Below are 27,067 nucleotides of genomic sequence, written 5' to 3' on the forward strand. Positions count from 1 at the left end.
GCTGGGCTTGACCATAAATCACCACGCTGACCAGTCCCTCAACAGTTTCTGCCAGTGGCAGTCAGGTTTGGTGGGGAAAGGAGGTAAACGGCACGACCACGCTGTCCTCCTCACCGGACTGGACATTTGTTCCTGGAAGAATGAACCATGTGACACCCTGGGTAAGATTTTAGCCAGATCTCTTGTTCAATGCCAAATAAATATAGGATCTGACCCCATGTGAGACACACTTTAGTCATGTATTAGTATGAATAAACTTTAGATTTTATTACGGAACCTAAACAACTCACTATCTTCATGTACACATGTACACAAATATGCACATGTGACAGACATATGTTGCCTCAGATGCTTCGTGTTTGGCTTTTCAAGTATCCAATGTAAGAGACATCTCTCTGCAGGTTTTGCCCCCATCAGTGGCATGTGCAGTAAGTACAGGAGCTGTACCATCAATGAGGACACAGGGCTCGGCTTGGCTTTCACCATCGCTCACGAGTCTGGACATAAGTATGTTTCACAGAATACGAGCTTAATAACAGTTTCTAGACACCACGTGGATTTCTGTATTCCCAATTTATAAACCTTTTTTCAAAGGTGTGTATTTTAAGTGCTAAATCTGTGAAGCTGAATCAGAACTTGTTTCATTTTAGTGCAGTGCACCTAAATTGGCTTTGTTGGATGCAATAACAAAGTCTGATTTAAAGAAATAGGTTGAGAAATACACTAGAGCAAGCACTCCATCACACTTTTTGAGAGAAAAATGGAACCTGCTCAAGGCTGTGTGGCTCTGTTTGTAGTTGTAGGTTTCCATTAGGATTGAAGCTGGTGTTTTATTGCTGAAATTTGTACATTTTATGTTGTAGTAAAAATCTTTTGTCTACCTGAGATCTTCTCAAAACAAAGTATAAATCAAATGGATTTTATCCTGCTACACATTATATATGTCGGAATATTATTAAGATGTATTTGTGTGTCTGTTGGGTAAACAATGAGGTAAACTTGTCTGTATTAAATCAAGTAAAATCATTTTTATCTTTCGTTTTCTGCAGTTTTGGAATGATCCATGATGGCGAAGGCAATCCTTGTCGCAAGACAGAAGGTAACATAATGTCCCCAACTCTGGCTGGTAACAACGGCGTCTTCTCCTGGTCCACCTGCAGTCGTCAATACCTCAGCCGCTTCCTTGGGTAGGCCATTTTTAACATTTTGCCAACGTGCTCTTTATTGGAGCCTTCCTGACTGACACTGGTGTTGTGTTGTGTTCACCAGAACAGCCCAGGCATCCTGTCTCGTGGATGAACCCAAGCAGATTGGTCAGTACAAGTATCCTGAGCAGCTTCCTGGGCAGCTGTATGACGCAGACACACAGTGCAAGTGGCAGTTTGGCTCCAAGGCCAAACTATGCAGCCTGGATTTTGTCAAGGTAGGACCATTTTAGTGTAAAAGTCACTGCATACTTTAGTATTTGACCCTTAATTAACCAGGAAAGTTAGATTTAGCTAAGATAATGTCCCACTGGAATACAAACCAACAAAAATGGATCACTCGACCACAACAGATCATTAAACTACCCCTGTGTTGTGAGATGTACCAAATCCAAATCTATAGTGGCTAAATAGCCCAGACTTTTCCATTGCTAAACATTTAGTATTCATTCATTCTTTACCTTCTTTTATTGACTTGGATCACCCCTAGAACCCATATAGGGGCTGGAATTCTCTGCTCTACAGCGCTAATGATGCAGTGCTAAATTGGCACTTTATTAATTAGCATGATCTTTGCACAACTGCCTCAAAGCCTCTACTAAAAAGCATTCCATCATTTGAATGGGTTCATCCACCCTGTTCCAAGGTCTTGGTATGAGCCTTTATGCTGGGTGCATTCAGTGATGTTGATTCACATGTAAATACTACGAGCTCTCCCTTCTTGCCGGGCTGCTGGGAAATTGACTTTGCCAAATTGTATGTATGACGGATTAGCTTACATGGCAGTGCCCTGACTATTCACCACTTCCTCAGATCCCTCCCATGAAGATCAAATAGTACTTCTGCATCTCTTAGACCTGTGTAGATGTGTGTGGGTGGTAAATGAACCTATGTGGTGATTAAAAGTGGATTTGGGGGTCTGTGTTGGACCCTGTTTTTCTTCTCCCCTTCATGCACAATCATATTTAGAATAGGGTTATGGTTGTCACACACCTGCTAGAGAGAGGTGCATGTGCATGAGGACAAAGTCTCTCCTTCACTTACCCTCCCTCCTTTCTGGTGCCTCTCTGCTGGCCGGTTGCAGCTGGGCGTGTTGCCAGACTCCGCCGCCTGTCTCCTCGACCCCGACTCTCCCTCTGTGCTCTCGCTCCCTCAGCCTCTGTATTGTTGGGTCAGATGACACATACAATTACAGCCCATTCCGTTAAAGAAGTACAGCGATTAGATGTGACACAGAAGCTTTGCAGAGAAGCCTATTGGAGATGGTTGTTGTGGTGGTGGTGCTGTGGGTGGGTGGGTGGCTGGGGGGTTGTAGGCTTATCAACCAGGCTGATGGTGGTCCTGGCAGCTGTTGACGGGTCAGCAGAGGGGAGGAAAGACGGGAGGAACGTGATGCCAAAAGGTGCTGATGAGAGCTATATCTTTTGACAAATACCCTCTAACCCTCTGTCTTTTTTTGGACAGGACATCTGTAAGTCGCTGTGGTGTCACCGCACAGGACACCGGTGCGAGACCAAGTTCATGCCTGCTGCTGAAGGCACCAGCTGTGGTCCAGATATGGTGAGGAAAGGTCGACATGTTTCTGTGAAGGAGGGCAGATCAGACACCATGTGTAGATTTGATTGCTGATAAGTGGACAAAGCAGCCAATTCTTACCACTTCCCTGAGCCAAAGAAGACAGCTGAAACTAATTTATCTTATTTAGAATGATCACTATCAATAAGCACTTGTCTATGTGCATTTGCATAGGATGTATGGAAAGTTGTGTGTCTCTCTGTGTGTGTGTTTTGGCTGTCTGGGTATCCAGGTGTGGTGCTGGGCATTTGTCCAAACCAGGAAACTCAGGCACGACGCCCAGGACAATGCTCATGTACTGATAAGACAGCTATTACTGTTGTATTCTTTGCTTTCATTTCCTTATTTCTTTTTTTTTTCATTCAGTGGTGTCGGAGGGGTCAGTGTGTTAAATATGGGGAGCACGGTCCTAGGGCTGTGCACGGTCAGTGGTCAGCCTGGTCCCAATGGTCTGACTGCTCCAGAAGCTGTGGAGGAGGGGTCATGTACAGAGAGCGCTCCTGCACCAGCCCAAGGTATATACACACACACACACACAAGCACACACTTGTATAGTCTTCTAATTTAATTCATCACCCTCATTTTAATGCTTTAGATAAGATTAACTGGCCAAACAGATGACAAGGTGATTCATGTTGTCACGCAGCTGTTCCTACAGTAAAAATCTGAGCAGCAGTTCGGGCCAGAAAGTAATTCTTGAAGGCCATACATCCCAAAAACCCTTTCTTTCTGCACACCTGACCATGCTGTCTGCCAGGTAGCTGTCAGCATAGATATGCATGCACACTCTGCACATGCACGCACACACACATGAGCCAATAACCGCTCTCATCAGTCAGGCTGACAGTCCAGACAGACAGACAATCTCTCCCCATGCTCCAGACGAGGAAAACCTCCTCATAGCAAGTTCTTTTCTCTGAACGCTGCCAAGACAGTCAGAAAATGTCCCCTATTGCTGCTCACTCACACAAATATAATTCTACATAATACTGCAGACCCAGATCCCACAGCACTCATGGCTTTGTTAGCAAAGAGCTCTGTGCATGTCATTACAAGAACGTGAGAGATTTTCAGTTTGAATATTTCACAACAGATGTGCAGTCCACAGAATGCTTTAAAGATTATTTTACTTTTTTTACACTGCACACACACAATAGATTTATTGTTGTTGTTCTGTCACTATAGTGCAATCAAATAAAAGTGGGCTTGATTGACTCAGCCTGCAGCTAGTTAACCAGCTCCCACAACGCTGGCTCTTTAAATTTAATAGGGAGGATGAGCTGGCTGCTTGCATTAAGACAAGTGATTAATTTCTCATAATCAGTCATGCCGGTTCATTGCCTCTTCTGCCTTTACTGTACAGTTTGCGTAATACACAAAGAAAGGATTCATAATGCTGCAGGTTTATGCAATGTCTGAAGACTGTTTGTTGTTGTTAAGGGTTTTTAAAGATGTCTACTTTGAGAACATATGTTTAAAATAACAGTTTCCTTTACACTTTGATGCAGGATGATGAAAGAAATAACAACAATAACTGAGCAAAAAGTAGACTCACAGCTTTAGTTTCAATATGAGCACACGTACAGCATAACCAGCTCACTCCACAATAAGTTTCAATTACGAAAAATCATGAGTAATGGCTGACATCCAAGGCCACTGCACGAGAGGGTCTATATTACAATATGCTAAATGGTTTTCACTGTTAGGGATTGCCATCATTTAGAAATTAGACATAGCAAGTTCGATCATAGTGACATGTCACATCCAATTCCATGTTTGCACACCGATGTATGAGGTTCTGTGTGCATGTGAAGTGTTTTTGCCATGGCATGGATATGGGACACAGTTGCCATAGTCTTAATAATTACTGTCGGCTGGTTAAGTTATGTCATTTAACCGACCATGGAATGTCAATGTGACTATCATATTCATGTAAGTCAAATAGTAAAGGGCCTACAATGCGTTCAGTACTTTTAGCGTGTGTGTTTCTGTTTATACTGACATCGCTGCTGCTGATGTAAACTTGCTTTTAATTTATCTCTTTCTCTTTTCAGATTTCACTTTTTTTATACTCTTTGTTTAGAGTATATCAGCTGCAATTAAACTGCTGATGCACACAGTCCACACTCAACTACAGCCTCACGCCTTGACCCTTTAAAGGCAACAACAATATCGACTTTTCTGGTCTTTCCGTACTTCCAAAGATTCAGCTGATTGCATTACAATCTAATAAGCTTACTGAATTCAGCTTTTATCTTTTATCACTTTTTCAATTACTACATCTGAGACTAACAAATGCTTATAAGGTTATGCGCCCAGTGGTTGTAATACAATATTTCCAAAGTTTTTTGTTATTAAAACACTGTGCTAATAACCTGAACCTTTTAAAATATTTCATACACAAAATAACCACTGTGCACTTCACTTCATGCACTTTCTTTAAATGTAATCTTTTCTGTTTCCTTTTCATCATATAAACTCCATTCAGATATTCAGACTTCTCCTACATCCTCCTCTCTCCTCCACTGACTTCATCACTGCTTACTTAACAGAGGCACAGACACTGATGTGACTGTTCCGTCCGTCACAGCCGACTCGTCTCCTAATCCCTGCAAGGGATCAAAGACGTTTTCAGAGGCGGGCCGGCCCTCATATGATACACATTATACACCATGGCTGGCAGACCGAAAAAGGGCCACAGAGAACCTTTTAAACCAGGTTATCTGTCAAGTTCATTTATCATTCCTGTGGCACTAAGAGAGAGCTTTGTAGCGGCAGCTGCTGAAAAAATGCAGCTAAACGGTGAGTTTATGGGGTCAGTGGGACGGAGATAGTGGCAGCTAAATATTAAATCCAATAATATCAAGTTATGATATCATTATCAGAATGAAGAACACTCCTAGAACTGTCTAAGACAATACAAGTTGACAGGTGTGTGTCGTAAGGCTGCATCACTATCCTTAGTGCAGCCACCTATATTCAGATCTTATCCGGGCTGCAGGACGTACCCCTGAGTCACGTTTTAGTCACCGTTTTTGTCCCCTGTAATCTCTGCGATTATTTTGGCGAGGCCCTTCTGCTCTTAATCTGAGCAGAACAAGAAGGATTAGCCTGAATCTGACACTCTAATGTCATCTTCACCCCAAAAACTCAACTGTCTGGACGGTCTGGGTGTCCTCCAAAACTGTATATTTTTAGGTTATTTATCCATAGTAGGGGTAGAAAAGTATTAAAATTTCACCTTTCTTCTGCTACAAAATCTTCACTTTGCAGGAACAGTCTAAAAATCATTCAATCTTACACAATCTCATCCATTTTATGAGGCAAGCGTGTATCTTTTGCTCGGCCTTGTAAAAAAAGGCTTCTGTGGGATCAGCCGATTAATGCCTCCCTCCTTCCAGGAGCTGCTCCAAGACGTAAAATGAATCTTCTCCCCTTTTCCTCCCTCGCCTCTCCACCTCCCTCCTTTTCTCCTTCATTCCCCCATAAACCACCTGCCAGATCAAACACAGTCAACCTAATCCTTACCAACAAGCCTGGGAGATTAGGTTCACGATCTTGACCTGGTTTTGTAGGGAGCACATTTTGTCACACACTCGATTTAATAGAGTGGGGGGGCGATGATGGTGTTCAGATAGACCCCTTGTTCTGCAGATTTTCCCAACAAGCCTAGTAGCTTGTTGGAAAAATGTGTGTGTTAAATGCAATCCTGTGAGGGAGCAGGTGACTCAAGAAGAAGACTAGACATTGTGACCTCTGACCTACAGGAGTTCAGTCTCAGCTTCTGTCACTGGGCAGATTTACCAGGCTACTGAGACATTTAAGCAGCTTTAAGGGTTCTGACGGGTTCCCTGTTGCTGCAGTAAATAACCAGACGAGTTAAAAAAAAACTGATCTATTTTCTTATGTTGTTGGAAATAGCAGTTTCAATGATATTGAACAATCCAGAGAGAGGAAAAAATGACAAAGAGAAGAAAAGGAAGACAAATGAGGAGTGCTTTGAAACCCAGGGGTAGAGACTTCTTAAGTAACCTGTCAATCCTCTGCGCTCCACTGATAAGAAGGCCTTAAAATGACAGACTATATGTCATGGTCTCCTGCAGGTCCATTCTAAGCACGTTACCATATGGGCTACATTTGTCTGCTGCTTAGCCCTAATAGGATCGGAACTACGAAATACTTGCCCCCCCCACACCTTGAATGAAGCAACATCAGTCTCTGTGACTAAGTCTGAATGAACAGGTAAAGCGGTGGGAAATCACAGTCAAGAAAACGTGAATGTCCATCTCAGACACTTTCAGCAACAGTGCAGAAAATTCAAAACAAATATGTGCAGTTGTTTCATTACTTTTTACCACTTAGTGGGGTTTTTATTACACATGTTTGAACAGCATGGTTCCTCTGTGTGTGTTTGTATGCCACTTTAGTAAATAGCTAAACTCAATTTTCTCTGTTGGTGTCTGTGTTGGAATGCCTGGCCTGAGCTTAGAAAGCCTGGGAAGTCTTGATGTGGCATCCTGATGTTCACTGGATTTTTCAGGACTCTGCTTATCGAGCAAAGATTGCTTTATTTATTCTGATGGCATATTAAAGCTCCATTTCCAGCCAAGCTTACACCATAGCTTTTCTCATGGCCGCATTAAATTGTTATAAACAAACAGGTTTATAGAATTTTTTAATGTGTCTATTTGCTGGTACTTTGATAAATTCAGTTCCTCTCTCTCTCTCGCTCTCATGTCTGGTAAACATGAAGCTGATGCCAGCAGCAAATTTGCTTATTAGTTTACCATTAAGAATAAATATGGAGAAAACACATTGACTGGTAAATGGTAATAAAAACATTTACTTTGCACATTTTTGTGTTTTTTTGTTTGCAATGATAAAAGAAAAGTTTTAAAAAATTGACAATTTGAGGTATACATACAGGTTTATGAGACTCTGTCCTGTCCAGACACGTGATCAAACTGCACCTTACTTTGAGCACCAAAAATTCAGTTATTACGGTATCATTCATAGATTACTAATTGTGCTGTGTTAATCAAACAAATGCATCTGTTTTGCCCCTCCCCTTCTTCTTCCTTGTCTTTTAACCAGGCCACAAAACAACGGTAAATTTTGCATGGGTGCGAGCCGTCTCAACCAGCTGTGTAACACTCGGCTGTGCCCTCTCAATGCCGTCGACTTCCGGGCCCAGCAGTGTGCCGAGTACAACAGCAAGCCCTTCCGAGGCTGGTACTACAAGTGGAAGCCTTACACCAAAGTGGATGGTAAGGTGGTCATATGATTAAAGATCCAGTTTGTTAAATACAGTTCTTCTCGCTGAAGATAACGATGCATTACTGTATCAGTGGAACATAATGATCATTGTTTAAAGAACACGGAGCAGCTGAATTCACAGGGAAATGTGGATCAGTAAGGGCAAGCTTTTTCTTGTCTTAACTCTGCACATCCTTTGTATTCTGTGCCCTGCTGTACTCTGCTGCCTGTCCAAATCTCTTTTATAAAGTGTTCCTGTAATGCCAACCTCTATTTAACACTGCAATAATTAGGGCCAAAAATCTGCAGGAAACTATCACTATGCGTAATGTGCATGGAAGACGTGTAGCCACCTGCACCCTCTGACACAGTGGGGATAGATTTAAAAAGGAAGCCTGCAGGCCAGCTTTGTTACATAGAGCGAGGGAGAGAGAGAGAGAGAGAGAGGGTGCAATGAAGGAGAGCGGTGCGTTTGGCTGTTGTCCCAGGCCTGTTTAAGCTGTTGATGAATGGGGGGTGATATAGAGAGGAACAGATTCTGAACTGCCTTCTGGGACCTTGGGCCAAGTCACCTTCACCATCATTTATTTTAATCAAACACGGCTGCAGAGACTTGTCTGTGATAACTGATCTGAACTACAAAATAAACCTGTAGCCCCACATGAATACCCCTGGGTGCATTCATAGCCAGTTTCTGTCTTTCTCACTTGAGCAAGTTTAGCAGGAGTTGTACTTAGCTACTGTACTGCAGCCTGTTACACTTTCACTTGAAACTGTTCACATAATGAACGAAGTGACAATCCCTGTGTGTAATTTCTCCTCTTTACAGATGAAGACATCTGCAAGCTGTACTGCATTGCAGAAGACTTTGACTTCTTCTTTGCCATGTCCAGCAAGGTTAAAGACGGCACCTCCTGCTCTGAGTACAAAGGAGACATCTGCATTGACGGAGTGTGCGAGGTACATGTAAAGAAATGAATAAAGACTTTCTGTACTTGATGAACACGTCGGCAAAGGTGCTGATGGTGGTTTGTATTGTACATTATGACTCTGTAAGCACTGATGGTATGTGTGTGTCTGTGTTTAGGCCGTGGGCTGTGACCAGATTCTGGGCTCCGGGGCTGCTCTGGATGCTTGTGGCATATGCAAGGGAGACAACTCTACTTGCAAGTTCTTTAAGGGCCAGTACACCCTTCAACACCGGGCTAACGGTAAGCTGCTCTTTGTGTTTGTTGTGTCTGGACATGTTGGGTAGTGCACACTGTGTCAGTATGTCTGCACGACAAAGGGAGAATTGAGCTGACAAACATAGACACAGAGCATGGACTGACTCAAGAGAGGAAAGGATGAGGGAATGGTGAAACTTGGATGATAAAATATATGACCTATGAAATATGATAAACTGCCACAAATGCATAACTAATCAGCCACCCCTCCCTCTGCTTTGTTCCTCAGAGTATTACTCCATGGTGACAGTCCCAACTGGTGCACGAAGCATTCACATACAGGAAATGGAAGTCTCCACCAGCTACCTGGCCATCCGCTCCCTGAAGAGGAAGTATTACCTGACCGGGGACTGGACTGTGGACTGGCCAGGAAAATTCCACTTCGGCGGGACGGTGTTCGACTACCAGCGCTCGTTCAACAAGCCGGAGAGCCTGTATGCTGCCGGACCTACTAATGAGACGCTGGTGTTTGAAGTAAGCCGCTGCTGCTTGGTGACATCCATTTATGGCAATTGAGAGTGACAGGGTCCTTGGCAGAGCTGCTGCACCTCTTTTTTATTTTTTAAATACCTGACATGATGGAGCTTAGATGAAAAAAAGAGGTTTGTGTTGGTAGGAGGAAAAAGGGTGCTTGTAGCTGCCTGACAAATGTTTTGTGTTTGTGGTTGTTTGGTTACAAGGAAGGGATTAGTGGGTGCCATGGAAGGCTTCAACCCTCAGAGCCCCAAAACAAACATATTAAAAAGGCCAAAATTACACTAGAGTAAAAAGCCTATAGAGTTGCCTTGATTGGTCCTTGAATGCATCATGGTGGCATATGTCTCCTTGACCATGACATTTCATCACAGCCACTATTTTCTACATGTATTAATTAAAAAATAGCCGAATATAAAATGCCCTCCTTGCACAACTAGTAAGCCATAATAGTGGCAAAGATTTCCAGGGAGACATTAACTAATCTGCAGGCTTTCTATCGTTGATATAAAGAAGAAAAATTTTCTCTTAATTCGTGTCTAAGTTCTGTCTTTCTGACAGATATAAATAAATGGTTGAGTAATAGTGACAAAAAATGTGACCAGAATGAAAAATCCCAAAAACTAGCTAGTGGTTCTGAGGGTTAATCAGAGAAGTCTTGTGGGTCCAACATCCTTTTCAGTGAGCCGTACTCTTTGTGAGTGTTAAAGAGGAAGGGAATTCGATGGTGATTTGCAGTTCGTGTGAACTCATCCTCTCAACATCAACAGAATGAGGAATAATGCAGACAGCACAGATAGAGAGCTGTGGCACAATTAGTCTAACTCAGCTTTTGTGCAGCTTGTTTACAAGCAGTACAGTTTCCTGGTGCTGCCAGCACCAGTGTAAACACAGTCACGTGTTCACATCCATGCACACATACTCAAAGACATAGATGTAGCCCCTGTGGCTACCGGCCTTTCAAAAAGTGCTTTGTTGCCAGCCATGTGATAGGAGGCTAGTAGAGCGAGTAAAATCCCTAAGTCAACTGGCCCTTTTAGAGGCAGGGTTAAAAAAAAGTATGAAATCAGATGGCTGCTTTTTTGAGTGAGATGTTCCACACAGGATAACAGATGATATATGAACTGATGGGTCTTTTTTCACTGCATTGAGTTTATAATCATGTGTTAGAAAGCAGAGCATGTCTTTGCCTGTCTTGAAGTAGCAACATGTGATCCTGGACAGGCGTATCCTTCTGACAGAAAAAGCTAATTTTCCACGAGCGGCGGAGTCATTCACAGGTTTAAGTGAATGGTGGTGGGATGCTCTTCTCACATAACTTTGTCAGCAGAAGCATTTATTTTCTCTTGACCTGTGACCCCCAGCCGTGAAAACAGAAGTGGAAACCAGGTGAAGAGTAGACAGTCTCCCCCCTCCCCTCATCTCCTTCACCAAGGGTGAAGTAATATTCAAGTAAAAGCTAGTCTCTCCTCAGTCCCTTGGGCTATTGAAATACTGCAGATAAAGCAGGAATGATTGGCCTGTAAATCCTGGAGGAATACCAGTGTGATATTTCCAGATTGCTTGTCTGGTCACTTGTTTGGCCATGAGGAAGTATTCACGTGTTTACGTAGCTATTTTTGCAGAGAGGCTTCGGTCTGTGGGCAGTGCAGCAGTCTTTGTTGTCTTTAAGCATTTGAAAATCAATCTTGTCTTTATACAAAAGCAGAAAGATGCCTGCATGCCTGATGTTAAGTTTCCAATAAGGTAGTTTGCATTTTATAGTTTCTTTGCAGCGTGAGTCCTGTTTTTTGTTAGCGAAGTTATCACATCTTTTCATATATGGTCTTTCATTTATCCATAAACTAAATATATATCTCAGCATGATGGATGCACAGAACCTATGAACACTGATTCATACATTCTGCCTGTTTATGTGCAGTATGACAATAAATAAAAATCAACATTGCAAATACTTGCCAAAAATCTACAATTTAATATATACCATTAATTAATTAATATGCTAACAATAGCATTTAGCTTTAGGTTCCGCTGACAGACCTGCTATAACACATGTGGAAACATCATTTTTCCATCAGTGGGTGTGTCAAACAGGTCCAAGCAACATGTTACCAGATCACTCCAAAGCAAAAAGTGTACTTGTGATTAAAAAATATTGACTCTCAGTACTTAGTACTTAGTTCTTATTCGTCAAACTCATTTATTTTTCTTGTAGTTGTAAAGAGACAGAGCAAAACATGCTGAAAATACAAAACATTACAAACCATGACAGAGCTGCCAGTGAGCTGGGCCTCAGCCAGAACGCATCACGTAATTGTTTGATGATGATGATGACGATATTAGTTTTTGACAAATGAACTCTCTCTCCTTTCACTAGGATAGTTAAAGAGAGAATTGAAGGCAGACTTCCTGGTTTGGCATACTGTGTGTGCCCAGATTCCTTCCACAATAAATGGATTATTACAAACACTTTGGGAATACTCAATACTCAAGTCTCAATTTTGCCTCTAAATCAAGTAGCATCCACCACCATCCACTGTAAGTCACACATAGTAATAACCATCCTTTAAGAAGAGACTTCAGTCTGACCGTGCCGCTCTTGCCTGTCTGTGAGTCTCAGTCATACATCTGCCCTGCACTCTGCTGTAGCATGCAGCTGATCTGCAGATGACACGGCCATAATCTCTATAAGTATGTCCTGTAATTACAAAAAAAGAAAGAGGTTGATAGAGAGAGGAGGATAGAAAGAAACAGAGAGGGGAGGGCGAGTGAGATTAAAAGATTAAGAATTCTGCAATTGAACTCTTTGGATGTGAGAAGCTAAGGTCAGGGCACTGCAGATGAATAGAAGCAAATGAAGGAAAGCTGCAGATCTTCATCTGTTTCACACATTCTACTTAACTGGCGCTGTCACAGAATAAATGGTGGGGGGAGGATACATATGCGGGGATCACTCACAGACCCTTACTCAGCTGGAAACACTTTAAAGAAAAACAAATGTTGAGGAGTGTGAGCGTAAACTGTGACAAGGTGTTCACATCTGCACAGCTGCTCAGCTGGTAGGAAGGAGGGGGGGTACAATAGAATTCACTTATAAAGGAGAAAAGAGGTGGAGGTCTAGGAGGAGAGAACAGACATGACATACGGCTGCTTCCGGAGCTTTTCAGTGGATAGTGGGGTAGTGAGTGGGGCATTATTCCCCACGGGAATAGACATTCTTGTGGAATGGCGAGGCGATGTCATGCCAGTTGTGGGCAGAGCTCTGTGTCTGATATCGACATCTGCCACGTTGTAATTCATCATCATCTCATCTGACTTGATGAGTGGTGTGGTCGTTGGGTTGTGAAAACCACCGCGCTGTGGTCTGCTGTTTCACTGTAGGAAATGGATTCACATGCAACTAAAATATATTTATAGCTGAAGAGAAAAAATACAAAAAAAAATACAACATAAATTTAAAGAATTGAAGTCAGTGAAGGTCCTGGTGCTGCCTGAAATCATTTTTGTGTTATTTAAGGCAATTCAGCAGTGTAGAGTTGTTGTTTTGTGTCCAAATAAACAGGTTTAAACTGTAAAATGTCAGTGTCCAAATAAACAGGTTTAAACTGTAAAATGTCAAATAAAAAGAAGCCAGTACAGTAAGATTCATTTTCACAAAATCCCAGCTTCAGATTTTGTGTGCAACTGTTTCCACCAGCAGCCATGAAGAGGCTTTTCAATTCACAACAAATGTGATTTGTGCTTTTCTGCAACAATATTGCACAATTAAGTGAATATATATTATATATTATTGATTAGTATTAACTTAATGGTCATCTATGAAGTTAGATAAATAAAACAAATAAATTAGACAAATAAAATTATAAATAAAATTATATGTAAAGTCCTATGTTTTTAGTCCAGATAAGGTCCAGATGGATTTGGATTGTTATGTTTTGTTACTAAGTCAGAGCAGTGTTTTGTTTCTGCCATTTTCTTTGACTAGAGAGAAGGTCAGCATGACGTCTATCCATAACATGGGAACAAGCATGAAGTTATTGTTTTCATGTTCAGTTTTTAGTTTTTTGGTTTGCAGTATGAGCAGGTTGGACATGTTCTTTTGTAGTCCCAGTAGTCCCAGACAATGTGAAGATCTGCAGTGGAGACAGGTTTGGATACGTCTGAAACTATTGTTTGACAGACTGTTGTCGCTGTGGGTGGGTTGGGTGTATTCAGGTTGTGGACAGATGAGTTATTTAAGAAGCTTCAAGGACATGTCTGCTATTAGAGGGATTATTAATAAAATCCCACATGGTGTTGTTATGATAGGTGGAAGATCACATCACTGCTGGTTGTTTGGTGAGAGTTGCTTCGCTCGGGTAAGTACCAGTGTGGTTGGTGGTGGCAGCTGTTCATGGCAGTGGGTTTTTTTTTGGTGTGGGGTAAAAGTGGGTAGTTTTTATGCAGTTTAGTCTAGACAGTTACATTTAGAGGGGACACTGTCTGCGGGTATTGACCACAGTGTGTCAATCAAAGAAAGCCTGTTGACTAGCTGAGCAGAATTTATGCATTTATTCATCCCAAGCTTTTGCAGCAGCAATATACAGGCACTGCAGGACTAGTTGAATGTGGATGGATCCCAGAAGGTGTTTGGCTCTCTGATTTTCTCTGTATTTTAGGATATACCCAAGTGAAAATACACTTGTCAAAGCTAATTATTGCAGATGTTGATGGACTGATATTGTTTGTCAGGTATTGGAATTGATGTTGACAGTTGGATTTGATACAGTTTGCAAAATGGATTGAGAACCTGAACTAAGCAGTGTTGGCATGCAGAAGAGACATACCTACAGTAAAGCTTTGTCCAGGGCAGGATTTTGAAATACTTTAAAATAGTACACTGTGAACTATGTAAATGCAACTCAAGCAAAACTCTATATCGTGGCACAGTGTATCCTCAGTGGGATGTCTTAATCATAGCCTGATGCTCCTCCTGTAATAGCTATGTCTGCTTTCATTCATCCATTATTCTCTGCTTGACTTAAATGTCCAAATAAATCTCCCAAGAAGGAAAAGGTAGCTCAGAATCACCGTGTAAAGGATGTGGTAAAGAAGAGCTACCTCTTAAAAGAAAAGGGAAATTGTCCCTCATGTACACTTTACTGTGTGTCACTCAGGGGAACTTGAATGACTCAGATTTCCTGCCTTCCTTCCTTACCTTTAGTCTCAGATGCATGAGTTTATATTTGTGTGGTCATCATTTCCATTGACACTCAAAGTTGCTGTGCAATTTTATGTGATTAAAAAAAAATTGGATGGAAAATAACGTCCATCTCTGAGGTGTTAATGGCGGTTTTCTTCCCTCACAGATCCTTCTGCAGGGAAAGAACCCAGGCGTGGTGTGGGAGTACACCATGCCTCGCACTGAGAGGAAGCCAGACTACAGCTGGGGTGTGGTGCGCTCTGACTGCTCTGCTCCCTGTGCTGGAGGTGAGGCTGCCTTCTCCCTTTCTCTCATCATCTGGATGGGATGCTTGCTTGTAAAATTTGCTAAAACATTGCCAGAGAGGAAAGTTTCAACCCAAACATGGAGCTGAAGTTAAATGAACAAGTTAGAAATGGAAAGCATGAGCAGCAGTAACTAAAGTAAAAAGAATGCAAGATCTACACAAATTCTCTCTCTCTCTCTTCCTCAGGCCGTATTTCGACCAAGGCTATCTGTCTGCAGGACCAGAAGACTCAGGTCAACTCCACCATGTGCAATCCCCTCACCAGGCCGACACTGGGCTCTCACCTCTGCAACACGCAGCCCTGCCCTGCCTAGTAAGTGCTGCTGCTGCTGTGTCTGTGTGTGTGTGGGGTCAGGACACTCCTCTCTGTACAGCTGGCTGTGGTTTATGTGGCATGTGTCTTTATGTTGCCAAATTTTCAGGACCCAGCTAAGTGCACACACACACATACATACACTGTGGTCCCACGGCTGTGGCCAGCTACCACTCAGTGCAGCCTGTGTTCCTCTCTCTCTCTCTCTCTCTCTCTCTCTGCCTCCCTGAATCAGCCTTTGCATTGAATTATTTCATCCATATGTGTAGCCATTGGAGTGTCAAATGGTGACATGGTGAAATGGTCTGATTTCTTGTCTTCATGAATGAGCTGTTGACTTAAACTATTTAGTCCAACCTCTTATAACAAAGGCACTATTTGAAGTTTAAGCTGAGGTCAGAAAAGAAGCCTTTAGGCTCCACAAGGGTGACAGAGGTCATGTCATAGGTGATATTTTTGGTGTGTGGATAAATGACACAAGGATACACTAAATAATACATAGCTATTAAATATATATTTGACTGTAATTATAGGAAAACAGGAAATTATTTCCAGTCTTGCTAATTATGCAAAATTAAGATTTAATAAAGATCGACATTGTCATTGTGAGCATGTTAGTCTGTGTAGATTAGCGCTGTGGCTCATCAAAATAAATGGGTGAAGTTATGAATTTAGATTGTGACCATTCACCTCCACACATATGGTTCATCCATAAAGTAAACAGGATGATGTCACGGAGTCTGGAACAGGCCTTCTCCTTTAGCGAACACTTGAGAAAAATAAAGGAAGACCAGGCTAAACAGAAGGAAAAAGACATCAAAGTCAGCTCAGAGTGATTGTTGCTTTCCGTGCATATCATCCTTCTCATACACTGTATCCTCAGCCCGGAGCCCCCCCCTTTAAAGTCTCAGTAGCAAAATCATGCCCATGTTTTATCTTCGATGTCTAGACACTGTACTTAATGGCATGCATTTTTTAAAAGGAGGCTGTGCATTCAGGGACCAGTGCTGCAAAGCAAAGGAGGAAACCAGGCAAAAGTGCAGCAGAGTAACAAGTCGAAACAACGCTGAATAAATGGCCTCTCTCCTACAGTATGTAGGCCTTTGGCCGAGGGAACTGGAGCTAGCTTGATTTACGGCATTGCTCCAAAGAACAGGCAGGCAACCGTGTCTTGGGTTCAGAGAGAGTACGCTCACAGAGCAGCAATGCACACTTACGGTTCATGTGAGCACACCTTGTTTTATAAAAAAGCACAATGTTGTATTTTGAGTACAAAGCATGAAGTTAAAATAGAAATTCAAGCTCCTCATATCTGATGTGAATGACGTTGTCATTTTGTGCTCCATGCTGCAACAAGTCCGGACTGAGCTTTCTCCCGTGTCAGGGGGCTGAACAATCCCAACAGCTATCGCTTTCACCTCTAACATACAGCCTCTGTTTCTCTCCAAGTTTCCCACCAACCCGAGAGGACATTTCCTGCCCCTAATCTTCGGCATACCATTTCTCGTATCTTGGCGAGAGGTATTAAACAGCCTTGTTGCGTGTCCCAATGTCCCTTTTTTTGTTCGAGTGAAGAAATCGCCATAGTCCAGATAAATAGTATCACTGTGGCCGTCCATTCGGGGAAAGCAAAGCGCTCTGACACCCGTGGATCTTATTATGTATAGTAGCTGACACCTTTTTTCAGCTGGTTGGTGTGCACGGGCCAATTTATGGGCGGCGCACAGGATGAAAGGTGATTTGAGTGAGCAGCATGGAAGCTATAATGACTGCATTAGGACCTCCAGGATGTATGGGCACACATTCGAGAGCCCAGCAGAGAAAAGAAAAACTGACAATGAGGCAGGATGCATGTGCTTTGTGTATGTGTGTGACAGGAGGGGAATGCAGAAGCGTCTGTTTATCTCTGTGGCATGTATCTCGGGTGCTGACAGGCCTATCCATGTTTTATTGTGCAGAGACGGTGGGATTCCCACGGGGCCTGGCCAGTCTGGCCATGCAGAGGCAGTCAACCCTCTGAACACATGCATTCACACACACACACATATCTCTTCACTCCCTTCCCTTTGTGATTCTGCATTCTGGGGGGATGCAGCCCTGTAGTGTTACAGTGAGCATAAAACAGGGATGCAAGGAGAATTTTAAGAGTTGAGTTTCCTCATTCAAGCCAGTGATTAAAGACAAATGCACATTTTCCTTAAAGTCTGTGTCCTCGCCGCATCTCTTCTTTTGTAGTTGCTGTTTGAAGTTACTTTGCTCTTAATCTTGGCAGAAGCCATCTGCAGAGTCATTTAACTCTGCCTGGGGATTTCTCTGCACTCATCATGCAGCGGCACATGTAGAAAAAACAAAGCAAAGCACATTGTACCTGTGCCAGAGAACATACGGCAAAAAAAGAAGACGTATGCACAAGATACTGACCAGAGCCTAATCACTTCTGCAAGAATTATACTGAAAAAGTGCTCTAACGAGCTAACATAAGGACAGAAACATGTTAAAGGTGAAGACATTTATCAACAGGCTAACTCATACTAGTGTAAGAGTAGAGAAGCTCTCAAGTGATCATATAATTAATCACATGCATTAGCAGAGCAGGAGGAGCACATAACTGGGTTTTTTAAAAAAGGACTATTTTGTGCTGTTAAAACATACATTTGTTCAAGTAATGCACATTTTTACATGAGATTCTTAGTTATCCAGCTCAGGAGAGGACACTTTCTTGATGACAATCCATCTATTCAAAACATTTTTCAGTTGGAAAACTCGGAAGAAGACTTTGTCCAAATTAATTCTAATTTTCATTCTTTAAATGTCCTCATTTGTGAGGATGGCAGCAATGTTATGATGCCAGAAACCTTCTGTACACATCATCCACTCTACAAGTGGTCATGACCTCCTTATGTTATAAGCCACTGCTGCGTTGGGCAAGCCTTAGCGATTGTTTGTGGACCGTTGCTCTAAATAACATGTCAGGATATAAACATAGCATCATGTTATCATAACGTTAAAACTCACCTTGAGTTCTGTGTTCAGACCACACAAATGTATGCATGGTTCAGTGCATTTGGAGTTCTGGTTATATTGGTGCAGCAACCTGTAGCAAGCTGAGGTGGTCATTATGGTGTTAAATGCTACTGGCCTCCAATCAAACTCAATATTATATATTATATTATAAGGATAAATGTTCATTTTCCTTGGTTTTACCCTTAAGCACTCCAAACTGTATGGTTGAGCCTCCCTCACAACGCACTGTAGCACTGTCCCTACCTCAAAAATATGTTGAATATTGAAACATTTTAGAGATACAAATTACAGTGAGGTCTTTGGTGGTTTGCAGTGAAGCGCAGTAGCACTTCAGCCACTTTTCCCCAATGATATATTGTTATTTATAAACCAGGAAAAAAAAAGCAAACAGTCCACAAGCCAAAAACTCCCAAACCGATGCTTTCAGGTCCCAACGGTTCACATCTTTCTCCTTTCCAAATTGCAGTTCGGTCCCGCAGCTTCATTTGTCTGTGGTGTTTGAAAGAGAATGAAAGCATTTTTCCTTCCCCTGAAGCAGGTCGGCGGCGTGGAGGAATGGTCTTTGCGGTGGCTTGTCGTTTGAGAACTGGACGGAGCCATCTGCCCATCTCTCCATCTCCCTCTTCTAAAGCCTGTGGTTGTCAGACCACTCATTTACTGAAATCTCCCCCTTCAGTACCAATGCCAAGACAGAAGCTATTTTAAAAGCAGCAGTGAGGCTTTTCATCAGTGGTGAAGCAGGATTTCAAAGCAGGGTGGGGAAAAAAAAAATCAACCAGACAAAAAGCGAGCAGATTAGAATTAAAATGATAAGAGCAGGTGAGAAATGAAAAGAAAAAAAAACAACACAGGGCAAAGAAGAGGAAAAATACAAGGGATGGCAACCCACATCACGTCTTTATTGCATGTTGTTTATTGTCCTGGAGACCTGGGGAAGCTGTTACAGAGAGACTTGTATATACAGTATGGTTTCTGTGTTTACTTTCGCAGACAAATAGTGTGGATGGAGATGAATGGAAGTGTAGGGAAGTAAGAATATATAGCCAGGCCTGTGTATTTTCTCTTTCTGTTCCTACCTATGTGTGCACTGACAAAGATCAATGTACTTTTTAATGAATTATAACTGTTAACTGTGACCTGGCCGGGTCACTGTTGGAGTGTTTTAAACTGAGTGATTGCAGTCACTGGTAATTTGGGACTAAAATAAGCAGAGAGTTTGACCCTGTGGTTGTGTGTTCTGATTAGGAGCTCAGTTATGTGGTTATGTTTCCTGATGACAGGGGCTGAGCTGAACCTACGCTTTCCTCCATGCTGTTGCTCACTGAAGCCCTTCACGTTTTCTCTAAGTCTCTCTCTCTCTCTCCACAGTTGGGCGACTGGAGACTGGGGTCCCTGCAGTCGCTCCTGCGGAGGAGGTCAACAGACCAGGGTGCTGCGCTGCCTGAGGAAGGTGACCTACCAGAGGGAAGAGGTGGTGGCGCACTCCCTCTGCCCCGTCATCTCTCCAGCCCAAGTGCAGCCGTGCCAAACCCAAGCCTGCCCACCAGAGTGGAGCACCGGATCCTGGTCACAGGTGGGTGTGTGGCAGCAGGAAAAAAAAAAAGAACATAACATCAGCTTGGCCTTTGGAGATATCAGTCGGTGTGCTGCTTTTGGCTTAGGATGGATTGCTGAGAAATTTAGCTCAGACATTTATGATCCACAGAGGTCAAATCTTTACATCTTTATTGGTCCATTGACTTTTCCTTTATTGCCACCATGAGGTTGACTTCTGTGGTTTTTCAGCAAAACATTTTGGCAGGTCTGTGACATTTAATGGTACACATGCTCCCTACAGGATGAACTGTAACAAGCTTTCTACCTTAGCTGTTCATCTAGTGCAATCAGTAGATCTAAACTTCTGTAGTAAACAGTTTGCTTTGTAACCACACGCCTAATGAGCTTTCTGCAGCTATACACTATAAAAATATTGCAATTATGAAAATGTTAGCATGCAGCTGAAATTACCACTGTGTAGCCTCACTCAGTTTATACATTCCATACCACATGTTTGATTTGGCGTACTAAATAAAGACCCCACACTGAAACATGATGATAAATGGAATGCAGCCGTCATCATTGTCACTATTGAACTTTCTGTTTAAAAAGAATCACTGCTTCTTTTGAGTCTCATTTCTGTGGTTATAGCTTATGTGTGACCAGTGTTTATTTAGTATATTTATTGATAAATTGCATGGAGAGCATCTCTAACCTAAGGTTAAAAACAGTGTGATGTGTTTATACATCTGCATGACAGAATCCCATCTGCATCTAAGTGCAGACGTGCACACACTCAGCTCCACCAGCTGTCAGACGTTTCACTCAAAGCTAAAGCAGATGCTTTGCTGCCCTCTGTTGGATATGTCTGAAATATGAGATTAAACTATACTTGCATCCAGTAACCAAATATGAGTCATTAAACTGCCACAAATGATCATTGTCTGCTTATTTTCTGTGTTTTTATGGCAGAGCCAGCCACTTCATCCTCTGGCTTTTAACTAAGCTATGACTTAAAACCACAGTGCATCACACATTAGATCTTTTTGTCATATTTCTGTATACATTATTAATAGCCTGGCAGCAGATCTGATGTCTGGCTGATAATTAACCGCGCAGTTCACACATTCAGCTGTCGCTCACTCATCACTCTTTAGGACGCTAGTGTTGTGCGCTTTGATTGTTTAGTAACACCGGTCTAAGTTCAGCTGGCGGTCATGCAGAGACGGGGCCCTGAAAAGATCAATCGGAGAGTTCAGTGACAAGAGGACCACTGGGATGTGTGTGCTTGTGTGCAAAAGATGCACAGATGTGTGTATGTGTCTTTTGTCTAATAAATGAACGCAGTGTTGTCGGATAAAGTGTCCAGACGGCTGTGGTCGCCTCGCCTCCCCTGTCCCAGTAGAGCAGTTTGACTCCTGTCCATCTCTGTGCAGTTCATGTAGAGTTTACAGCAGGGCTGTCTGCTGTTGGTGGAGACGTTGATGGGTTGGGGTCACATTCATCCCAGAGTTATTGGTTTATTGTAGTTAATGATGGGCCATAATGTGCTGCCATCAAACCGGTGACCTTCTGTTTGCTTGTTCACCGTGCGGTGAATTACGACTGCATTTACAGTGTCTGTGCCAAGGATTTAACCTCTGTTAATACAGGCTATTGCTTGGATGTGATGGGAGCTTGAAGGTTAAAACAATCATAAGGGGGCTATAAGTTACAGTACGTGCACATGAAAGTACGATTTCATCTTTGCTTACTGATCAATCGTTAGTTCGAAAAATGACTTCTTTTACTCTGCTCACAGTGCTCCAAGTCCTGCGGCCGTGGACTGAGGAAGCGGAGTGTGTTCTGCCGCAGCACTGATCCGGGGGCCAAAGCTGTGGTAGTTCCCGATAGCATGTGCAGACAGCATCACAGACCCAAAGCCCAAGAGACCTGCGTCCTGCGGCGCTGCCCCAAGAACGAAAGACTGCAGTGGATCCCCACTCCCTGGGGAGAGGTAAGAAAAAGTGGGGCTCAGGGGAAATGTAAGTGAAGTGAGTTTTGAGGAAAGTTGTAACCAGAGTCCACTTCTTAAACATTCTGACTTTCTCCTTTATAAAATGTCAAACGTATACACTCAGAATTAGGAAAAGAAAGGTGTGTCTCTAGCACTCTTCTTTCTTCAGAACCATTTAACAATCACACAGGGAGAGATCCATCATAGAACAGAGAAGGCAGTTTCACAGCCAGCAGCCTCGATAGACTAGAACGCAGTGAAAAATGCTTCATCTGGAACTATCATTACCGCTGAGCTTCACATCCCCGGCACAGAGCGTGTTGAAAACGATACTGGCAAAAACACAGTGTCTCACAGATGAGAGGAGGGGAGAGAAAAAATAAATAACTGCATGTTTTTCATTTGATAACTTTTTTCTAGAACTGTGTAAGAGAAGGAAGTTTGAAGTAGTCAAAACTAGACGTAACACCCTTTTTCTGCTGGGAATTGGTTAAATATCTTTCGTATTGCTTCTGTTATACACGTTGTTCCTGCTGTTACTAAGACCTCATATAGTCTAAATAAGCTGCTGACTAATTGCACAGTAAAAAAAAATAATGAACAAGGCAATCAGTAATGGAGTTAATCTAAAAGCAGCCACCAGCGCATAACACTTAATTATTGTAAAGTATATATTTATAAAAAAGCAGTACCAGTGTGTGTGAAATAAAGGAGGTCCCTGACCCCATTTTAATTATTATGTATAGTAGAGGCTTTAAATAAGCCAGAGATAAATTAATAAATAATGCAGCTGAGACTGTGATTTTGCTGCAGCTGCTGGCATGGATCTCAGCTCATTCTGTGTATCTGAATGAGGAAATGTAATATTGCCTTATTCAGAGTTAATATATGAAGATATGGTCCATTTAGATGATGACATTGTGAGTAAAAAGTTCAATCGTTAAAATCTATTTCAGTAAATATTTATGGTGGTGCAGTGGTTGGCACTGCCACTTACAGACGGTTCATTGGAATCTGGTTGGAGACTTTGGAGTTTGCATGCCAAAGATTATTTAACCTCTAGTTAATTAACTAGAGGTTACTTTTCCATCATCTACTCTGAAATGCTGGTCATGACTGAACCCACTTGCAGTGTTCGGCCTTGTTTCACCTCCTGAGAAGTTGTTAAGAGGTGCTACTCTTCTTCTTAGATCTCTCCAAGGCAGCCATCTTTTAAAAGTAGATTCTCTGGTCTTTATTTAGCAAATTCTTTCTCTGTGATGAAAGTTGTTTTCGATCTCTCAGCAAACAGTGCTTAAAGTATCGATCTTCAGATGGTTTAGTCACTTTTAGTGCCTGATCTGGCTTTGGACACAATTGATCCAGTTTCCACAAAGAGATCCATGCACTACTCCACAGAAAGTGTGAGGCCAGCTATGCTGAATAAGCTTCTTTTTTCACTCAGAATAACAATTTGACTTCTCACACTGTCACTTAACAAGCATCCAAGAGATAATCAAAGGCATTCTGACCTTTTGTACAAAGCAGTTAACGTGGTCAATACACAACATTTGCATCAGACTGACTCCTAACCTTGAAATAGTGCAAAAATATTAAGTATGTCTTTAAATTATTTGCAGGTTTACGTGGAAAAAATGATGTGATTTGAACGTTTTTTTCACTGTAAAATAATGCTGCACACTCATTGAATTTGCTCATTTTTTCATCCTTTTGTCTCTGGGGCTATTCAATATCCCACAAACAAGGACACATTAATAATACATGTAACATAAAAAGTCGATGGGAAGTTAGCAGGACAAGATAAAATGTATTAAAGATACACATCATATTAAATGACTGGAAAATACTTGGTGAACCACGCAGGGGTCTGTTGATACTGCCAAGGTGAGCTTGCTGTTTACAGGAACCCTGGACGACGCCAACGCGCACTCACAGTGAGTTCATTTTCTAAAATTGCGTCTCCTGCCTGCACTCTGTTTCAGTGCTCCAGGTCCTGCGGCTTAGGCATCCAGAAGAGAGAGCTTCGCTGCGGGGAGAGAGACTCACAGGGAGGGTATGTGCCTTCACACCAAGACATCCCTCAACACTTTAATATATCTGCACAGACACTCGAGACCCCGCTGTGTCATCTCTGTGCTATCCTCTGAGTCAGAATTTCACTGTTTTTTTTGAAAAATTTCTTTTTGAAAAGCTGTTTTTGAGCCAACTGCATGCCCTGTTCCCTGCACAGGTATGCGGAGTTCCCTATACGGAGGTGCAGGAATATGGCCAAACCTTTAGTGGATCTTCAGCAGGGTTGCAACCGAGGTCCGTGCCCAGAGCTCCCTCGGGTGTTCCCTGGCAGAACAACCACCAGCACCGTGGTCTTAGGCTGGTACTCGTCTCCCTGGCAGCAGGTACATTTGTTGGCGCTTTTGATCCAAAACTGCCTACACAAGACAGTTTTAGGGCTACATGCGCGTTCCAGCTGAACGTCTTCCAGTTTGGAGCTTTTCTCCCACATGTGTCACATTATGATTACAACTGCAATGTGTTCAAATTGTGCTGCCAAAACAGTCACTACATGTTCAAAATGAGGTCAGGAAATAGTGGGATGTAGGGATTTTGCTTTACTGTCATTAGTGACTTGTAAAAACATCCCACTGTGTGATCAAGTAGCATAATTCCCATTCAGTGTGACACTGGGGTTTAATTGGTCAACTTCAGCAAACCCCCTTTCAGCAAACCTTACAATGCACATACCACAAAGTATCCCAGGTCTATACCTGGTTCACGATCTAAGAAACTGATACAGATTTCTGGCAAATGGTTGACAGGAGCTCCTCCTGTGTTTCCTGGTCTGCAAGATTTTCAGTAGTGGGAGGACACCACCCACTATTGAACCTAGCTTAGACCCATCTTAACAATGACAAACTGAAATGCATGGATAGTGCAATAATACATGGGTGGCTATGTCAAAATAAGAAAAAAATAGTAGCATGTGATTTGGTGTGGGTTTGCCTGCTATGGATTCACAACATAGTTTCCACTTCACCAGCTCTCCCTTCTAGTCGCTGGGAGTCTCATAGTGTCTCATGGTAAAGGTAACTTTTACAGTACATCAGGACCCACACTGTGATCCTTACAAGAGATGACACAATAAGATCCTCAGAGGCAGGCGGTACTGTGTAGGTGGTGGAGAATGGGCCTCATATTCAAAAGCTCCCCTCTATCTCAGAAGCTTTTGGGGGAACATTGTGTGGGCTATGTGTTACATCATCATCTATTATGCAAAAAGTCTTAGGGCAAACCTCTTATAGCACAGTATGCTATTCTGCTTGATCTCCAGCTTGTGATCCCTGTATGTTTCCACCAGAGAAGATATCTCCTGACAGCTTGCTGGAGGGCGAGTACATGCTGTTTGAGATGTTTGTTTTCTTCATCTGTTCTTTGTCTCCACTTCCCCCTCCTCCTTCCACGGCTCTCCTCTTGACAACTGCTTTTTAACTCCACGTGTTTCAAAGTTTAATCTCCTATTTATATCCCCCCCACTCCCTCTCGTTTCTCTTTCTCTCGTTCCGCCTCTCCTTTTGTTCCTGTCTCTCCATCTTTCTGTCACAGTGCTCCGTGTCCTGTGGCGGAGGGGTCCAGACTCGATCCATCCAGTGTCTCCGGCAAGGTCGCCCCGCAGCTGGCTGCCTGTCCCACCAGAGGCCTGTCACTTCTAGGGCATGCAACACACACTTCTGCCCCGCCGCTCCCCCGGCACCGGCACATCGCCCCAGCAGCTGGGTCACAGCTGCTGGACCAGCACTGAAAGGTAAAGTGCTCAGAGGGAAAAATGACAAATTTATCCAGCTTTTGCGTTTGATTAATAGCCTTAAATTCAAACATTCCTCCAAACAGAAGTCCAAAAGGAGGCAGCTGAAGTAAATTTATCATGTGTGTTTATATGTTGTCTGTTGGGACAGTGGTGTTCTTTATATGAGTTTTTCCAAGCACTTTTTGTGATGCTTTTAATATGTAATGCTCAAACGGCATCTTAATTGTTTAAAAAAAGCTAACATGCTAAGCTGTTTCTAGGCATGGTAAAACTCCCATCATGTTAGCAATGGAAATGTGACCATATTAGCAGACCAACATTAGCATTTAGAAGAAACCACCACTAAACAATGCTTGTCTTTTTTGTCTTCATGTTGTCATAAGTCACATTTATTTGGGTGTAGACCATTTTTTCTTGTTTTCACCTTCTCTTTATTTCTTGTCTTCCCTTCAGATGAACGCTGCGTGGACCACTTCAGCTGGTGCCACTTGGTTCCCCAGCACGGCGTTTGTAACCACAAGTTCTATGGACAGCAGTGCTGCAAGTCGTGCTCCAGCAAGAAGCCGTAGAGCTCTGCCACCCCTTGTGTCTGTGGCATCTGGTCGCTAAGAGGAATTACTTCCACAGAGGCCGACTAATTCAACACAGGCAATTGTTGTTCTCTTCCTGGAGTACTTGACTAATACAGTTTGGGAAAGAAGTAAACAAGAGGTGACTCTAACAAAACAAAACAAAAGGAAACATGGCTTGTGATGCCAAAGCGGTGTCACTAGGTCACTGATCACATTGGAACTGGAAAGACAATGGAAATCCGAAGACTCGTTGATGTAATATATGTCGTCGTTTTGCGTATTTTCCTCTTGAGACCTCTGAATCTAGCAAGCCATCAAGGGAGCAGGAAAGGACAATAGTGTTTTTAGCTTGCTTATATGTTGTATATTTAAAGGCATCTGGTTTCATATGCCTTTATTTAAGTTATTATTATGGGTCATAATATATGATTTTACATTTTGTCAGGTGTACAGTGGATCTGTGACATGTTAGGAAATACCACAGGCTTGTGCCAGTCACCCTTGGATCCGCTTGATATGATTTTGTTTGCCTGTGATCTGCACTTCTCCTTCACCCGCTCGTCATGTTTACTACTGTTAAATCACACCGGGACACCTTT

General features: G+C 42.6%; 1 protein-coding gene across 1 annotated transcript in view; it reads left to right on the forward strand.

Annotated features, from left to right (window-relative positions):
• adamts18 (ADAM metallopeptidase with thrombospondin type 1 motif, 18) overlaps positions 1–26,465 on the forward strand; it is a 38,797-nt gene extending 12,332 nt beyond the window's left edge. The window contains exons 7-24 of the mRNA XM_028401983.1: positions 2–161; positions 402–507; positions 1,050–1,187; positions 1,270–1,423; positions 2,670–2,765; positions 3,147–3,295; positions 7,875–8,047; positions 8,866–8,996; positions 9,124–9,247; positions 9,492–9,736; positions 15,085–15,205; positions 15,412–15,538; positions 19,931–20,135; positions 21,900–22,094; positions 24,077–24,147; positions 24,325–24,490; positions 25,695–25,893; positions 26,350–26,465. Coding sequence (XP_028257784.1) covers positions 2–161; positions 402–507; positions 1,050–1,187; positions 1,270–1,423; positions 2,670–2,765; positions 3,147–3,295; positions 7,875–8,047; positions 8,866–8,996; positions 9,124–9,247; positions 9,492–9,736; positions 15,085–15,205; positions 15,412–15,538; positions 19,931–20,135; positions 21,900–22,094; positions 24,077–24,147; positions 24,325–24,490; positions 25,695–25,893; positions 26,350–26,465 — 2,676 coding nt within the window. The remainder of the gene's footprint in view (position 1; positions 162–401; positions 508–1,049; positions 1,188–1,269; positions 1,424–2,669; positions 2,766–3,146; positions 3,296–7,874; positions 8,048–8,865; positions 8,997–9,123; positions 9,248–9,491; positions 9,737–15,084; positions 15,206–15,411; positions 15,539–19,930; positions 20,136–21,899; positions 22,095–24,076; positions 24,148–24,324; positions 24,491–25,694; positions 25,894–26,349) is intronic.
• Positions 26,466–27,067: the final 602 nt, after the last annotated feature.

This window comes from Parambassis ranga, chromosome 3 (genome assembly GCF_900634625.1).
Source record: "Parambassis ranga chromosome 3, fParRan2.1, whole genome shotgun sequence".
In the NCBI taxonomy this organism is placed as follows: Eukaryota; Metazoa; Chordata; class Actinopteri; family Ambassidae; genus Parambassis; species Parambassis ranga.